Raw genomic sequence first — 19,225 nt, 5'->3', positions numbered from 1 at the left:
GTGCATCTCTGGCAGTCCTGGTAGACATGCCTGCTGTCTCCACACATGGCTTCAGCCCAATGGCCTCTGCCTGGCCAACAGCTATTTCACACCAAACAACACCCTACACATGGACACACACACACATACACACACATCTCCCTTGGGACAGAGTAAGTTGCCATTGATGACATGTTCCATGTATCCCTGTAACCTAGACGGTTGTCAAGGATCATTAAGAGGCATTCACACGCATCCCTCCACAGCTAGGTGACACATATATATACACACACGCACCCTTCTCTTCGTGATTGAATAGAGCAACCAAGGCTGTAGAGTACATAACCCTGGAATACTGAGGCTAGTGTATGTGTTGTTCATGAATGAGTGTAATCCTACAGTATTTGGATGGAATGTTTTTACGGAAAGAATTACATATATTGTTTTGTTTTAGTTTTTTTTTGAGTGGTGACATTCCAGTCAGTTATCTCTAACAAATTGTACGTGAAGGTTATTAAAAAATAAGATAAAGATAATTGTAACCCAATTTAACAAATCACAACAATAAATGTACGTTTTGATCAATTACTGAAACGCAATTTCTGCTGAAAAAAGTTAGTACACCCCTACCTTTAGCCACCACAATGGAAACATTTTTAATCAGGTGCACCAAAACAGGTGCAGACCTTATTAGAAAATCATTACAGTCACTTGAGAGGGTCCAGCCTTCCATAAAGATTATAAACTTGGTCTGGTTTGGTCTTAACCATATGGATGTGTGGTAACACATCATGCCAAGATCAAAAGACCTATCTGAGGCCCTCAGAAGAAAGATGTTTGATGCCCATGAGTCTTTTCCAAGCATAGGTTGTTTGGTCGCAATGCCAGACGCCATGTTTGGTGAAAGCAAAACTCTGCCTTTGAACAGAAGAACTTCATACCAGCCGGAAAGAATGGAGGTGGTGGCATTATGGTTTGGGGCTGCTTTTCTGCCTCAGGGACAGGCCATCTCACAATCATTGATTCAAATATGAATTCCATATTGTACCAGACTCCCGGAGTAGAATGCAAGGCCATCTGTCGAAAAGCTAAGCTTAACCGCACGTAGACCATGTAACAGAACAATGACCCAAAAGACAAAAGCAAAGCTACATCAAATGGCTTTAAAAGAAATGAAGCGTTGTGGAATGGCTGAATCAAAGCCCAGATTTCAATCCTACCAAAATGCTGATGGGTGACTTAATGTGAGCCATTCATGAAAGAAAGAATAAAAAGGTGACGTACCAGACTGAAAATTATTTTAGCCAAACGAGGAAAAATAAATTCTGTGAATCGAAATTGCATTTCTCTTGATTTTTTATTAACAAATGATTGCAAGGTATAATCATATAGTGTCACTAGTTAAATTGGGTTCCATTTTTCTGTTAATCGTGTGGAAGTGAAGGTTAGATGTCCAGTTATGTAAAAAAAAAAAAAAAAGACGGTATGTTTTAATTTAGGTGTTTTATAAAATAAACCCTCTCAAGATGAAAATAATTATGTATAAGTTAAGTATAATTTGTTTAACCCATTCTATAGAAAATATTTTGGCTGTGCGTTGTCCTTTAAGTCTTCTAATATAGACGGGGAGCAACCATCCGGAGCCTAGAGGAACCCATAAGGGAGAGACACCTGTCGGGAGCCTCTACACAGGCTGAATATTAATGAACATTTAGTTAAACCTTCATCATTTTAACTGGCCGTTTTAACATTAAGTAATTACAGTGTTGATTCTCACAGGGCTGTGTAGGCATGCACAGAAGAGTTGAAACACCACAACGTCAGCATTGTGAGATGAATGTCTCGTGACCTCAGATTGTTCCAGGAGACGTGTTACTATCTCTGGGTACACTGAGGGACTGCCCAAGAAGAGAGGTCGAATCATTTCATTTCTAAATAATATTCCAGCCTTTTGGGCAGAGCTTCATGTGCTTCATGTGCCTTTGGGTACTAGCATTGGCATGGCCAAATCGTTACTTAATTGGGTGGCAGAATATGTTTCTAACCTGAGTGATAGTGAAGACTTGAAGCTACAACATCAAACCTCAATGAGTCACACAGAAAGACTCCCCCAAATGAAAGTATCACAGTCATACAGCTTATCTTCTGGAAGGATGCAGAACGGATTCAGTGCTTTTAGGCCCATTTCCCCCTCTGCTTTATCCCCCCCGCAATCAGACACCCACAAACCCAGCGCAGTGTTGCCAGATGTGCCGGAATCATGCAAAATTGGGCAATTTTTTATGACAGTTTGTGTGAAAAATGGACTTGGGCACGTTGATAAAATTATAATCATATATGGTTTTCTAGCAAAAATATAATTTGTTCAGGCTTTTTTGTGAAATATAGAGTTCTAGAGATCTGGCAACACTGACCCAGCCCACAGCATTGGCAGACAGGAAGTTGAAGAGTGAAAGGGCGGGGAGTGGAGAGGAGGGCGTGAGGTAAGGATCATTCCAAACTCCTGCATCTATGGTGGCACTTAGATCAATTGATTCTGACATCACCACTGTCTCGGATGGGACATCAATCAGCTGGAGTGAAATTTGGCCAGGGAGCAAGAAAGAGAGAAACAATCCACCTATACTCCACTACCCACTTATAGTTTTCACAGAAGAAGAAAATCAAGAACCCGAAATGTTAGAAGAGAGAAAGAGTAGATGAAAAAAATCAGCAAAGGAAATGTTGAGGTTGAGAGATCAAACCAGGTAGGGATGTTCAGGGGAAGGACATTGAGAGATAATGTTGAGGGGAAGAACAGGAAGAGAAAATGTTTAGGGAGATAACGTGAAGATACTGTGTTGAGTGAGAGAACCGGTAGAGATAGTGTTCAGGGAGAGAACCGAGAGAGATAGGTAGAGAACAAGGAGACATAGTGTTCAGGGAGAGAACCGAGAGAGATAGGTAGGGAACAAGGAGACATAGTGTTCAGGGAAAGGACCAGGGAGCAAATGTACAATCTCTGCATTAGAACGTCAAAGTAAAGTTCTGTTTGCTTGAAAAAGACTTGTTTGAGAAATGCCCAGAGAATCGAACTCTGAATAGCTATCTGGTGCAATATAGCTGGATAAGTGTTACTTACTTCTCTCTGCCAGCGTTTGCATTGGGGAACTATTTTCAGATGGCAAACAAGGGCTCTCTCAGACTGCAGCCTTCTCTTCATTGCAGACAGAATCCTGCACTTAGAGTGTGTTTTAGTTTGCACACAGTTTGTCTGTGTGTGTGTGTTGTGTCTGTGTGTGTGTCTGTGTGTGTGTGTTCGTTTGCGCGGGCATGTCCATGTAACCCATGCAAATGTGGATGTCTCTCATTTTGTATGCTTCTGCTTGTGTGAATCTACCTGATAGCCTAGTATTGGGGGTGTGGGGCCAGTAACTGAAAGGTCTCTGGTTCAAATCCCTGAGCAGCCTAGGCAAAATATCTGTCATTGCACCCCTTGAGCAAGAAAGTTGCTCTGGATGAGAGCCACTGTGAAACACCACAAAAAATAAACAACTGCATGCAAGCATGCGCTGGCCAGGATATGTCCCACTTATGCAGACAAGCTGGGATGAATACTAAGCCTAGTTTCCTCTCTTCTTTCAGCCTGAACTGTTAACTTCTATAGAACAGCAGGAGCTTGTGTGCTTCCGTTTGTTGCAGCATGGTGGACATAAGGGCTCAGAGATGGTGATTTGCCAGTAAAGATTTTAGGAACAGAGGTGTATTCTGGGCCCTATACATAGGCGATCTCTGAGGGCCCCTCCCCCCTTCATTCAAGATTCAAACATTTTCAACGGCCCCTCTACATGTTAGGGCCCTATGAACTTTTCCCTGGTCGAACGCCACTGGTTAGGATGCTTTGACTTCTGAATAGGAATGAGTTGAAGGACTGGCGGGAATTTGTGCCTTTGTTTATTGGAAGGGCCCCAGTGTTCGCTGCAGTCAAGCACTCTTGTACTGTTGGTCTTAGTGACCGATAGAAACACGAAGGCATCGACGCACGCGTGTGACCGAACACTCATGCATACACTCAAATACACGAGCATGGACAAATATACATTCACAACCCACTCGCTGAATTTCAGGTTGAGCGTGAAATCTTACATGCTTAGAGGGAAAATGAGACTGAAAGACTTTGCTGCTGTTTCTCCATTCAGCCGTTTTTAAGATAACATGCAGGTTGGTGGAAACAGAACTGTAGATTAGAACATGTAACAAAAGTCATACGAGATGAGGATATTTGTAGACAACATTTTATTACGTTAAGTAATGAACAGAAATAAAGAAACAGAGACAAATAGCTACATACTTTAATGACTTTCTGGTTGCTTAGTGGATGCAATAAGTTCTTTATCTCTGCTCCAAGTCCTTCCTGCAGTGTCACAAAACATTGCAATGGAAAGACACCTCTATTGCTCACAGATTGAAATAATCCTGTTTAGTTTGGTCTAGTGACAGCGGCTACTTCACTCGTATTCCTGTAATTAGGACACTATAACTCATAGTATAACCAAGTGTTCACTTGTATTAAAACTAACCAAGGCAACAGTAAGGTGCGTCTTTATGCTGACTACTGCCGATGTGTTCCTACTGTGTAATATTCTTGTTTTTGTTTCATTGTCTTTGCAGATCATGACTTTGGAGTGGGAGTTTTGAAGTGTTGCTGTTGAGAAAGCCCAACCTTTGTATTCAGAGGAGGAAGAGGTGTTGCCACACCCTACCCAGCTGATACTAGGTACTGTAGTGAATGTAGCCTACTGTGGGAAGCCAGATAGCCTAGTGGTTAGAGCATTTGGCCACATGCAGAAAAGTTGCTGGTTTAAATTTCCAGGGTAAACAAAAATCTGTCAGAGTGCCCCGGAGCAAGGCACTTCACGCTAATTGCTACCGTAAGTTGCGGTGGGTAATTGTATAACAATGAATAGATGTGGATGTACAACCCTGCTTCTGGAAAAGTTGTGACCCTGAGTAAAATGCTAATAAAAACAGAATGCAATGATGTGCAAATAATGTATCCCTGTATTTCATTTGAAATAGTACAAAGGCAACAAATGTTAAAACCAAGAAATGTTATTGTTTTTGGAAAAATAAAATTTTGAATTTGATGCCAGCAACACATTTCAAAAAGGTCAAGACAGGCACATGTTTACCACTGTGTTGCATCACCTCTTCTTTTAACAATACTCTATAAGCGTTTGGGAACTGAAGAGACCAATTGCTGTAGTTTTGAAAGTGAAATGTATTCCCATTTTTGCTTGATACAGGATTTCATCTACTCAACAGTTTGGGGTCTTCTTTGTGATATTTTTCATTTCATAATGAGTCAAATGTTTTCAATATGGGACTGCAGATCTGGACTGCAGGCAGGCCGGTTTAGCACCCAGTCTCTTTTACTATGGAGCCATGCTGTTTTAATATGTGCAGAATGTGGTTTGGCATTGTCTTTCTAAAAAAGGTCTTCACTGAAAAAAACATGTCTGGATTGCAGCATATGTCACACCACAGTCACTCAAGGTGTTCCCCAAGGCTCCGTACTCTGCCCGCTCCTCTTCATCATCTACATCCTCCCTCTTGGTCCGATACTCCGCCATTTTAACCTGGACTTCCACTGCTATGCCGATAACACCCAAATCTACCTCAGCACCAAATCCCCCCACAATTCTCCCTTCTCCCTCATAAACTCCTGTCAGTCAGCTATTAAAACCTTGATGCAACACAACTTCCTCAAACTCAACAGCGACAAAACAGAATTTCTCCTCATATGCTCCAAATCCACACTCAGCAAAACCAATAACCCCACTCTCACCATCGACGGCACCATTGTCTCCCCATCTCCCCAGGCCCGCAAACTTGGCGTTATCTTTGATTCTACCCTCTCCCTTGAGCCTCACATCAAGTCATTAAAACCTCCTTCTTTCACCTCCACAACATCGCCAAAATCAGACCCTCTCTCACACCCCCCGCTGCTGAAAGACTCATTCACGCCTTCATCTCCTCCCGACTGGACTACTGCAACTCACTTCTCCTCGGCATCAGCTCTACCAACATCAACCGACTCCAACTGGTCCAAAACGCAGCAGCCCGACTCATCACCCGCTCCAAATCCTGGCACCACATCACTCCAGTCCTAAAACAACTCCATTGGTTTCCTATCTCCCACCGGATCACTTACAAAATCCTGGTTCTCACCTACAAAGCCCTCCACCATCTGGCCCCCTCATACCTCACTGACCTCCTCTCCCCGTACCAACCCTCACGGTCCCTCAGATCCTCCTCAGCTGGTCTCCTCTCCATCCAAAAATCCAACCTCCGCAGTTTTGGGGACAGAGCCTTCTCCAGGGCAGCTCCCAGGCTCTGGAACTCCCTCCCCCAAGAGATCCGCACCTCTGAGTCCCTCACCATCTTCCAGTCCCACCTCAAGACGCATCTCTTCACCTCTGCCTATCCGTAGCCCCACGCCCCCCTCCCTTCTCATCTGTGTCTGAATCTTGTCTTGTTTTGTTTGTTTTGTTTTGTTCTGTTTTTATAATCTACCTGCATTGTAAAGTGACTTTGAGTCTAAGAAAAGCGTTATATAAATAAAATGTATTATATGTTGCTCCAAAACCTGTTTATATTGTTCAGCATTAATGGTTCCTTCCTTGCAAGACACCCATGCAATGTGCAATAATGCACCCCCATACCATCTCGGATGCTGGCTTTTTAACAGAGCGCTGATAACACGGCGGATGGTCCCTCTCCTTTTGAGTCTGGAGGATGCGGCATCAGTGATTCCCTTTTTTTTTTTCTAATATTGATTTGTCAGACCACAGGACAGTTTTCCACTTTGACTTGGTCCATCTTAAATGAGCTCGGGCCCAGAGAAGGTGGATGTGTTTCTGGATCTTGTATCTATATTATTTCTTCTTTGCATGGTAAAGTTTAAACTCACATGTGTGGATGCAGTGACATGCCGTGTTCATAGACAATGGCTTTTGGAAGTGTTCCTGAGCCCATGCAGTGATGTCTACTACAGAATCACCAAAGATCACAGCCATCCAATATTGATTTCCGGCCCTGTCTGTGGCATTCAGAGATTTCTCCGGATTCTCTGAATCTTAATGATATTATGTATCTTAGATGATGAGATCCCCAAACTCTTTGCAATTTCACGTTGAGAAATGTAATTTTTAGATTGTTGCCCGTGTATGCCCGTGTAGTCTTTCACAGAGTAGTGAACCCCTCCCCATCCTCTCTGGAATGATCTTTTAATACCAAATCATGTTACTGACCTGTTGCCAATTTACCTAATTAGTTGTGTGATGTTCCACCAGGTTTAGTTTTACAGCATTACAAAACTTTTGTTGTGCTGTCTTTTGTTGCCTCTGTCCCAACATTTTTGAAACATTTCAAAGTGGGCATATATTTTTCAAGAAACAACATTTCTCTGTTTCAACATTTGCTAGTTGTTTTTGTACTATTGTCTTTGTAATAATTTGCATGTCATTGCATTCTGATTTTATTTGTATTTTATGAAGCATCCCATCTTTTTGGGAAACAGTGTTGTACAATACACTTCTCTACACAATGTAATCCGGTTCTGCCCTTCATCATCTCAGGAGAGAAAGGGTAACAAAACAAAATAACCATCGCTTCCCAAACCTTTCTCTGAACCAGATGGAGGTGGATGCGGTTGAGAAGCGCCATCGGACGCGTTCCAAAGGGGTCCGAGGTACGCCACAATGTCAGTACAGTGTGTATGTCAAACTGTTACAGCCAGGAGCACAAGTTACCTGAAACCCCCCCCCCCCACCCCCTCCCCCCAGTCCGCCCCCTCCCTCTCATCTGCCAGCCACCCGGTCTCATAGGGACATCCAGTCAGAGCCACTGTAGATACTCAGTGGGATAATGCTTCGGAAAGCACTGAAAGGGCTCAGTGCCACATTCTATGGATGACGTATGGCCCGATGGAACCTGTCGCTTTCATCCGTTCTAACTGTGTTCTTCACTGCTACAGTCATCTATTCACCTACAGTTCAGTTGTCTGCAGAAAGAAATGACGTGTCAATCTGTCCTCTTTAGTTCCGGTGGAGACGGCAGCACAGGAGTTATTCAGGTTGGTGCACCTTTCATTGCTGTGAGCTTTGCAGACTCTTTGAGTGGTCAATAGTTTTCTACATGAAGGAGTTTTCCTTTGCTTTTGTGAAGTTTGATCGGCCTCAAAGGAGCCCTGTTACAAGATTCACCTGTTTCCAGTGAAACTAGTGAATATACACTTGTCCTAAAATGGACTGGGTGCCTTGAGGCTTTGTTTAGTAAACCAGCACTGCTGACGCCACCTCTATTCATACACTATCGCTCTTATCATTTCCTCAGTTGTTAGATTTGGACAAGGATTAAGTATTTCTTAATATTTACTTCCATGCTGTCACCTAACAGATTAAAATGACTGATTCATTTCCTCGAAAATGTTTCGCAATAAATCCACAGTTTTTCCATTATGGCTGCGTTGTACTGGGAAACATTAGCATTCTAGTACTTTCTGTAAGGGTAATGATCTCTAGTCTAGCCAGTGGACATCTTGTTGATGGTATTTCTCAGCTCAGAACCCCTAATCCGTAATCTCTCTCCAACAGTTCTCCCCGACTGATGAGAGAAAAAAGGGCGCGTGCGCCTGTGCACACACACAAGCGCGCGCGCGCACACACACACACACACGCACACTCATAAGCATGCGAACTCAAGCAAGTACACGAACGCTCACACCTTCCCTCTAAGGACACTGAGGTGTTTCATCAGCCAATTGATCCGCGTCTGGGTCTGTGGATATCAATAGTGCCAATAGCACTGATCAATGCCCACTCCCGCCGTTCACAGACTAATCAATGTGTCCGCTCACCTTGGGGAGAGAACGCTGCTGTTCTGCTTTGCCTAGCGCTGTCGTGTTTTGTTCCCCCCACTGTGGTATCCCACCATCCACAACCCCCCAACGTGCCCTCCGTACTCGGAAGTTGTCAGTCGCGGGTCAGCGAGAGAGCCTCAACCTTAGTTCAGATAGGTGTTCCTAAAGAACACTGGACTCCACATGACTCTTTAGAGGGGAGCTTCACCGTCGGCGCACGCGGGACGTCTAAAAGAAGACCCGGCCGGATGGGCTGCAATGAAATATGCAGTGTTGTGAGTCACCGCCTGGCTAGTAGGCTGCTGGCTGTGTGTTTTGGCAATATGAATAATACAGAGCCGCTCTGGTCCAGTGCGTTACTCAGGATTATGTGTTATGTCATGCACACATGTGCTGAGTCCTATCTGTATGTGAGGGAATGCTTGTGTGTGTGTGTGTGTGTTGTGTTGACTCCTGTGTTTCCTCCTGTGTCTACAGCTGCCCTACTCCAGGCTGTGATGGAAGTGGACATGTCAGTGGGAAATACGCCAGACACCGAAGGTAAAGATCCTCCCTCAATTCTGGAAACCAGACTCTTTTTTTCATTTTTACCTCCTCTCTCGTGGTCCAATCAAGCTCACCGGTGTCAGGTCATTTCCTGTACCAAAATCAAACCTGCAATTGCAATCACTGGCTGTGAACGGTTGATTGGGAAATGTGTCACAATATTCCAGGTCTGAGTAGCAGCCTGAGTGTTGCATTGATGCTGGTTGATTATAGCTGTTGCAATAATCCTTTCTTTGATTGCTGTTCTGCATGCCTGTGGCCATTGACCATATTCTTTATGCATGTATAGAAATTCAAGGTAACCTTCCTAGTAATGTAATAACAAGGTTCTTTCTCATTTCAACAGCATTCTGATATAGTCTTGGATTTTATCAAGACTTTGTTTACAAGTTTGTAATCTTTATTCCTTTAAAGTTCACACTAATCCGTAGAAATGTAATGTCAATTATTCATATTAAATGCTGGATATAATATATATATATATATATATATATATATATATATATATATATATATACACACACACAAAACACCGTAAGCCATTTAAAAGACAATTATCTAAAGCAACTTCGTGCACAGATACATTTAACAAGCGAGCGGTCACAGGAATCAAACACACTGCCCTGGTCATTCAAAGCAAATCAACTAGCCTCGATAGCTGAACTATGAAGTAATCGGATCTTCTCGGAATTGTACTCCACTCGTTTAAACAAAAACCTCTCAACTTGATGCTTTTTACTCCTGAGACTTAGGCTGGACAGATTGATGCCTGAGTCTCTGGTGTCACCCCATCAAGTCTCCCCATGAACCAGCGGGCTGGAATTGCATTTGGTGCTGCAGACAAATGAGAACTGCATCCGACCTCTCCTTTACCCAGACTCCGGGAGATGAATTACCCACAAATGAAAGAGGTGCAGAAAGAGCTTCACGAGATAGCGCCTACTCACAAGGACGGCCTGTTTGTGGCTTCTAGACAACTTTGCCATCGTTTTTCAGTGCCGCTGCGGTGTTGCCTTATGTTGTTTGCTTGGAACGCCTCTGGTATCATATAATGCAGTCGTCAATAACTTTTGGTTATCGATCACTCACCACGCTTTCAAGAAATTTGTTTGGATTATTCCTCAGAGCAGGCCCGCTAACCGCCGCAACCTTTCTCGAATGTAGATGCCGGAGGTCAGGACGGAGAGATGGGGTCCTAATCAGACTCAGGCGAAGGCAGAATCGGCTACCGCTACCAAGCATTCCCCTCACAAATGTCCAATCTCTGGATAACTAACAGAGAAACTTTGGGTCTCTATTCAAAGGGATTTTAAGGGCTGTAATATTCTTTGCTTTACAGAATCTCGGCTATCCCTTCTGATAAATCCCCAGACTTCCAGATTCTCAGTTTATCGCGTGGACAGGATGGAAAAAACACTCCGGTAAGGGTAAAGGAGGTTGTTTCATGGTTTAACAACTCATTGTGTGACCATTATGTAAAGGAACTGGAAATATTTTTCTCTTCCAACCAGGAGTACCTCACAATCAAATGTGAACCCTAATACATCTCTCTCCCAATTCTTGCATTAATTTATCTTGAACACTGTTACGCTCCATTTTGGAACTACTACAAGGCCTTCTGATTTTCAAACCTGCCCTTTTCCAGTCAGTTTTTTTCCCCCACCTTTGTTCCAGCACCCAAGCATGTCAAGGTGACCAAGATAAATGACAGCTAAGTGCTCTTGAAGTGCTCAAAGGGGTTGGTCAAGTAGGACATCACCTCTGTCCCACCCAGAGCCATGGATGATAGCACACCGCCCTACTGCAACTGGCAAGAGGGACAATTATGTGGGAATGCAACTAATTGACTACAGCACTGCTTTTGAAAAGAAACACCGTAAAATCAAAGCTTGACGACAGGCTGGGAGACGGGAGGCCTGTCATCCCAATGCAACTACATCATGAGGGGCCATCCCTAGATGGTAAGGGTATGAAACCATCTTCACCCCCCTGAACCTCAACATGGGTGCGTGCTAAGCACCCTCATGTGCTTCCAGTTTACCCACGACTATGTCGCTACGTAATACAACTCAGTCATCAGGTGTGCTGCGTCTTCTTGACTCCTTCTGTTGGCTACTTACGTTAACCATTCTTCACAAGATACAGAGAGAAAACTGCTATTAGACTAGTTTATCTCTTTTCCCAATGGCTTTATAAAGTACGAAACTGCAAGAGGTTTCCTTGTGGTGCTCCTCTGCCAACATGAGCTTGTTAGTTAATGTTAACTCTGATCCAGAGCTTTGAGCTAACTTCAAGGTTCATTCATGTCTACCTCTCTCTCACTCTCTACCTGTCCGCAGATTGTCACTCGTTTTTCATGGCTGTCAGTCAAGGATCTAAACCACTAGCTAGTTTGCACATTCCATTTCAGGCAAGCTGCTCCATCTGGATTGACTACATTTATTTATGAGCTAAATATAGCCATGTAAAAAAATATATATATATGGACATTTCATATTGATATCTACTTTTTCAGATTTTCTCTATTTTAAAGTACACAGTGATAATCCCAGGATGTCAGTGCCTTGTGACTAAAAACACTTCAAAAGAAGAATGTGTGTGTATTTGTGTGTGTGTATTTGTGTATGTTTGTGTGTGTGTATTTGTGTATGTTTGTGTGTGTGTATTTGTGTGTGTGTATTTGTGTATGTTTGTGTGTGCACAAGCGTATCGTCCAGGCTCAGGGAAGAGGTTACTCCGTTGGTCGGTTAATTGGAGCTCTTTTGCTCGTTCCCACGTTTACAGTGCTCAGTGCGTACAGCGACTCCACACCGACTGGCTCGTCTTGCTTCTACCAAGTTGACAGTTGCACGGGGATACGTGTCGTTGCAATCCACTGTCCTCCTCTGCCAGTCCATAGTACCGCTGTGTCCTTTAATACCATGATCTCTCCTCTCCATCAGTCCTCTGTGATGAAGGAGCCCTACATCACACCGGGCCTGGAACATAATATGGTTGATTTGAATGGTGGCCCTGGTTAAACCCCCGGTCTAAAGTGGTACAGTTAGAGAGGAGGAAGAGGTAGAGAGCTGTGGAGGGATGTGTTCACCGTAGTAATGAGAATCACTGTCGCCCACACACAGACACACACAAACACACACACACACACACACACGCACAGAGTTACCCACTGTGAAGACAATTCTAGCTATTTGAGAGTCTGGGGCCATTAGAGCAACCTCAAACAGGGTCTGCTGTGTGTCTGCCTCGGCCCAGCTCTGTGAAGTAGGACATGAGACAGAAAGATGGAGAGGGGAGGAAGTAGGAGGACGAAGGGATACATGGATGGAGATAGAAAGAGGAGGGTGGGATGAAGGCAGAGCAGGGAAAATGAGAAACAGAGAGGGAGAGATTGAGACCGAAAAAGAGATTGAGAGAGGTAGAGACTGAGAGATACATAGAGAAAGAGAGAGCCGCCAAGACAGTGGGAGAGAAGACGTGCAGAAAGTAGGGCGGATGACACGTCACTCACAGTTCCACACCGAGAATGTCACGTGTTGTTGTCCAGCTACCAGGGGCATTTGTGGGTGTTACCACAATTAATTAGGTGTGGCATTGTGGCGTAAAATGGCGAGGTCCGACTGAGAGGATCATGGGTTCAATCTCAGTTGTAGCCAGTCGTTTGTTACGTTTTTGTTTTCACCCTATCCAAAATGTTTGCCTTTATATTAGCCAGTCTAAAACACCAAGTTGTTTCTGTGTTAACGCTGTCCTAAAGCGTATCACGTGGCTCAACAAGTTTCAATGACTGCCTGAACCTTCAAGTCCCAATGTTTATGCACAAATGTAATTATTATTTTTGCTCAAATGGAATAGTAATAACTCACGCTTACCGTAAGATGTGCTATTTTTGCGAAGATGGACGTTTTAAAGATCCCCCTATAAAACAGTGACCACTGGGGAAAAAAGTGTCCATCTTACATCGAGGCGTGTATTGGCTTAGAGATAATACAGATAAGACAACAATGTATGTTAGAAGGCACAACAATGAATTGTTAGGTCTCATATATACACAAATATAAAATCGAAGTATCTCATCTAAAATTGAAATCCCTTCTCAGTAAATCCACTGCTTGGTAATGAGCTGATGGGGGTCTATTGTGAGCAGCTTTGGTGCGGGTGTGACAGCCATGTCTAGAGCTGGTGCTCAGTAATTGCCTAGGCTTTGTGCAGTGAGGTAGAGTGCAATCTCTCACTCCCTCTCCCTCCATCCCTATGCCTCTCCCTCACTCTCTCTCTCTCTTTCATACACACATATACTCTCTCTATCACTCCCACTCCCTCTCACGTCTTTATTTCTCCCTTTTTTTACTCTCTCTATTTCACTACCTCAGGCTGATGTATGACTCATATGGACTGAGCCTGCGAGTGGTATAATTCAGGTCCTGACAGGTAGCACTCACTAAAAGGTTGGGAATGGAGCCAAGAGCTGGTGGCAGGCTGGCAGGCAGGCAGGCAGGCGGAGAGGCAAGGCAGGGGCTAGAGTGCTGCAGACTGGCTTCTCAGTGTGGCGAGAGCCTGACTATAGGCTTTGACAATGAGCTACTCCACACACACACATAGTATTTGCATTGTCTTTGTGGAAGCTAATAGCAGCAGGCGTTTATCCATCCAATCTGTTGTGTTTTCTCACTTACAGATCCCGGTCTCAGTGTCTGCATACTTTGGGCTGTTCTACTTGATCACAATAATTTATTTCCCAAATCATATTCTTTATAGGACAGTTCTATCACCTTTCAACCTAATGGCCGTTCTGTCCACAAATAAAGCCAAGCGTTTTACGTCGATAAACGTTGTAAAGCTGAAATCAGTCGAGGATCCTCCTGTCAACGATGTTACATTTGTGTACGCATGTCAATTCCCATAATCTGCACAGCATTTTGTGCCAAATGATTGTATTGAAAATTCATAATGATCATCTAGGTAGCCATGCCTTAGTGTCTGTAGCCCTTGGACATTATCGTTGTGCTTTCCTCTCAACTCACCATGATGTCTTACTAAAGCCACTGAACCTGCAGTTAAAGGAATAGTTTATCAAAACCTCCTACTTGGGAGAAATTCCTCTTACCTTGGGTTGTGTCTGAATGCTCATGGCGTTATTATCCACAATAAGCCATCTTTAACTTCGACTCCAGACGGTAGTTATCTTAATTACCATCATCAAAATTCATGAATTGAAACCCTACAATAGCAAAACTGTACGTCACTGCATATGAGTGTATGCTAAATTACTTAATGTAAATGTATGTCAATAATTTAACTGAGATACATAACAATGCACTTGTAATATTGCCAATGTCAATTGAAACTATCAGCTTGTATATTTTTTAATATATATTTAAAACGTATTCAGAGAATTTATTAGCCATTTTACCAACGTTACATGCTTAGTCACAGTGAAAATACAGCAGACGTGTTTTAGACCTTCACTTGTTTTGACGCCGTTGGTGGAGTTGGTGCTTGCGAACTCAAGAAAAGTATTTGCACAGCCCAGGTGTCAGGTGTTTTAGACATGGGGAGTATCTACTTTTAAAGTGAACCCTGCGATGTCACGTAGAAGAATGTTTTAGGGTAATATCTATGTTTTGCAACCCTGGTCATTGTTTTTACATTTGTTTGACGATGAAAATAATGTTTCTGAGGCTCGGGAAGTGTCAGAATACCTTTGCTATCATGGAAATATGCATCTGATCCTAAACTCAATCGTGCTTAGGTTTTGGAGATTATCGCATATATTTACTTGTAAAGTGAAATACAAAAAAATAACTTTTGTATTGCATATAGAGGAACAAATGCATTTGGAATTTTCTAGAGTGTTTGTTCAATTATTCAAACATGACTACTGCAGGTTTTGTTATGTTATTTCCTATCTGTTTGTGAACTCCAATATGCAGCTGTGGTTCAACTTCATCTTGAGTATAAAATCATATTCTTGATGAGCTCACCAACAGATGGGCCTCGGACTGTGTGGGAGGTTCATGTTATTTTGTCCTCCAATCTTTCCATCCTCCTCCCTCTCTTAGTTCCCTCTTGTTCCGTGAAGTTCTGTAACCTATGTCTGCTTGGCAGTCTGTTGGATTAGTTGTTTAAGGGCATAACGGTTTGTTTGACTTTTTCTGTTTGCAAATTCTGTTTGCAAACCCACAACAGTTTTGTAACTGTGAATTTCATACAGATGTCGTTTTATGATTTATATTGTTTCTATGAAGCATTATACTGCCTTTCCTGTTGTGTATTACACGTTTACAACACCATGACAATACTTCCTTTCTTCCGTAAAGTCCATTACCACACTGTGATGACACTTCCTCTTTTCCGTAAAGTCCATTACAACACTGTGATGACACTTCCTCTCTTCTGTAAAGTCCATTACAACACTGTGATGACGCTTCCTCTCTTCCGTAAAGTCCATTACAACACTGTGATGACACTTCCTCTCTTCCGTAAAGTCCATTACAACACTGTGATGACACTTCCTCTCTTCCGTAAAGTCCATTACAACAATGTGATGACGCTTCCTCTCTTCCGTATTGTCCATCACAACACTGTGACGATATTGCCTCTTCTGTTATGTCCATCACAACACTGATAATGGTTCCTCTATGTGCATCACAACACTGTGACACTGCTTCCTCTCCTTTGTTACATCCAACACAACAACTGAATTGAGGTTTCTTCCCTCCTCTCCAACCATCTCTGGGGCTGTAATGGACAAATATGACATTTACACCAGTGTATGTGTGAGTGTGTGTGCTCAAGTTTCATGTTATAAATGGTGACCAGACTTGTGTTTGCGAGGGGTCTTTTCTGCTTTCAATTTGTGATAGGTGTCATGTGGTGGCTGGGGATGATGATGAATTATGCAGTATATTGGTCTGGATGTTCATCTTCAGACAATTCTAAGAACAGAGTACTCATCCTGACTCAGGAATGACAGTTCTTACCCTTACCATTGCACTATGGGAAATGTAGTCGAGATTGACTACATTAATATCACTGTTTGTGAACAATAAAGACTTGCCACGTATGAATCATCATTCCTGTATTTGTAAATATCAATAACAAATAAAAACAAAATAAAAATGAATCATCAGCTTTTTCAAATTATACTTTAAAGAAAAGCCTTTATTTTGAATACCTGCCAGATATAGCCTATCAAAGACACTTCAACACCATGATAACTAATGAATTGCTTTATTTGTATTTTGTTATGTTTGTTAAATCTGTTTGTACAGGAAATTAAATTGCTGAATAATCTAAATCTTATCAACACTGTACTATTCTCTGAATTTGCTTAGTTTCTAGAGAATTAGATTAGTTTAGATATTTCTTTTTGGCATATACAAATGTATAAATAAAAGGTCAATTGTAAGTCTTTACAGTATGTTTTAAATGGTTAATAAACAGGACCTTATTCTGCACATATTACCTAAATGTATTCATGGCACGTATCTGTCATTTTTTTCGAAATAACGACTAAAAAGCGAATATTCAGTTAAAATGGTCGGACCAATGAAGCGTGTTTTAGAAACTGTAATTGCCCAAATTCCATAAAATTCATTGTTATATCCTCAGGAATCTCTTAATGATGAATTTTGAACAACGGCAGCCTGTTGGTGGTTGTCTGCACAGCGAGAGGCTGTCCTTCACAAAGACTGCTGTTCTATAGGCAGTTCTGCTGTAGTGTATTGCCTGTGCAGAGGAGGAAAAGACAGCGCCGGCGCTGCAATCCGACAGCCGGAGCCCTCCAGAATACAGAATACCAGCTCTGCATTTGTTATGCTTTTGGGGAGGGAGGGAGCTAGAGAGCGAGGGGGTGGTTGTCTGTCAGACTCAGAATCACTGCTCTACCTCACTTTCTCCCGCGCGCGCGTGCGCGCACTGTGTCCGCTCAGATGGCAAATCCCGCTCCGGAGGGGAGGATCACCATGGCGACAGCGCTGTGCCACGCATGCCTGTGGATGTTTCTGCTGCTGCAGTATAGGGCATGGAGACCGAGGCGCTCCTATGGCAACTCGTATAGGACGACGAGTACCCCGCGCCACGGTCGCCCACACGCCGCTTTGGTGCCACGCGCCGTCATGGCAATGAGTTACTAGTGCACAGAGTTAATGACAGGATGGAAAGAGCCGGAACATGCCTTCGGTAGCGGGGCCAATTAAAGGAGACAGTTGATCTTCCTGTTGCCCTTCCAGGTGAAACTTCCTTTGTCCCAATATTTCAAGGGCAACTGCTCAAATCTTGTGTGGCAGAATAATATTAATTAGTATAAGCTGACTATGCCAGAGGTGGCTTTGTATGTGTTGACTGACAGTGTCTATATGCCTATATACAATACACAATTAAATATGTGATTATTTCCTACAAAGATATGACATTACATATTTAAGACAAAATATTGTATGAAATATAGAGAAATGGCCAGAAAAGTGAATGATCTAGAAAGATTTCTCCACAAAAAATTTGCTTTCCCAGTAGGTTTATCACTGACTGATACTAGTGTTTTAGCATGAGAATGTTTGTTTAGAAATTTCTGAGATCTCTATAACTATGCAGATTCACTGCTCCAATCTAAGTCATTCCTTGGCCTCCTCCCAGACCTCATTTCCTCCCTCTCTCCTCCCCCTCTCCTCTGTGTGATTTGACTGGCTGGCTCTGCTATGTTCGTTTGCTTAGCTGACATTAGCTAGCTAGCTGATGTTCTGCAAATTGGGCTTGTTTTCATGACTGTCAAATGTCAGAAATACTAGTTAATGGTTCATAGAAACCTGAGGGGCAGATGTACAATGGTAGAGTTGGACTTCCTCATCGAATAATGTCCACATTAACTACAGATATATAATTTGATATTGAATAATTAAGCCTGTGATAGGCAATGTTCAATCACCACAACAATGTGTGTTGTCACTGGAATCAATGAATAGCAATTGTAGTTTGTAGATAGACTAGTACACAATGTTTTTTTTATTTTTTTATAAGTTTGTGGAACTGTTCCAACAAGATTATAATATATGTTTGGCTCAAAGTGCAAGGGTCAATAGAAATGGGTATTTAAATTGAAATTGAAATGTCATCTTAACTCTGGTTAATGTAAATTGACCTGACGTCATAAAAGACTTGCACATTTCTTGTGGGTTGTTGTATATATACATACATACATATGTGTTTGTACACTACCGTTCAAAAGTTTGGGGTCATTTAGAAATTTTTGAAAGAAAAGCTACTTTTTTGTCCATTAAAATAAGGCCAGGATCCTGGAGTCGACTCTTCATGGTTTGACGTTGATACTGGTGTTTTGCAGGTGCTGTTTAATGAAGCTGCCAGTTGAGGACCTGTGTTAGAGCCTGTTTGCTCTGTTCTGTGAAGGGAGTAGTAAACATTGTTGTACGAGATCCTCAGTTTCTTAGCAATTTCTCAAATGGAATAGCCTTCATTTCTCAGAAGAAGAATAGACTGATGAGTTTCAGAAGAAAGTTATTTGTTTCTGGCCATTTTGAGCCTGTAATCGAACCCACAAACACTGATGTTGAAGATACTGAACTAGTCTAAAGAAGGTCAGTTTTCTTGCTTCTTTAATCAGCACAACAGTTTTCAGCAGTGCTAAAATAATTGCAAAAAAGGTTTCTAATGATCAATTAGCTTTTTAAAATAATGAACTTGGATTAGCAAACACAACATGCCACTGGAACACATAAGTGGTGGTTGCTGATAATGGGCCTGTGTAACCCTATGTAGCTAGATATTCCATTGAAAATCAGC

At 42.5% G+C, this 19,225-nt stretch overlaps 1 protein-coding gene across 16 annotated transcripts in view; it reads left to right on the top strand.

Annotated features, from left to right (window-relative positions):
• Window positions 1–19,225, top strand: part of myt1la (myelin transcription factor 1-like, a) — a 59,049-nt gene that overhangs the window by 14,312 nt on the left and 25,512 nt on the right. For 11 of the 16 annotated variants that reach the window (XM_020056482.3, XM_020056485.3, XM_020056490.3 and 8 more), the window contains exons 2-6: window positions 4,630–4,735; window positions 7,657–7,711; window positions 8,062–8,095; window positions 9,359–9,421; window positions 10,767–10,848. In XM_020056482.3, the coding sequence (XP_019912041.2) occupies window positions 7,667–7,711; window positions 8,062–8,095; window positions 9,359–9,421; window positions 10,767–10,848 (224 nt within the window). In that variant the 5' untranslated portion in view covers window positions 4,630–4,735; window positions 7,657–7,666. Of the gene's footprint in view, window positions 1–4,629; window positions 4,736–4,756; window positions 4,890–7,656; window positions 7,712–8,061; window positions 8,096–9,358; window positions 9,422–10,766; window positions 10,849–19,225 lie in introns of those variants that run through there. The other 5 variants (XM_020056492.3, XM_020056488.3, XM_010895043.5 and 2 more) reach the window with 3 other exon arrangements.

The sequence above is a fragment of the Esox lucius genome, chromosome 18, assembly GCF_011004845.1.
Source record: "Esox lucius isolate fEsoLuc1 chromosome 18, fEsoLuc1.pri, whole genome shotgun sequence".
Lineage (NCBI taxonomy): Eukaryota > Metazoa > Chordata > Actinopteri > Esociformes > Esocidae > Esox > Esox lucius.
The sequence above is the reverse complement of the archived record's forward strand: the minus strand, read 5'-3'. Positions and strand labels throughout refer to the sequence as shown.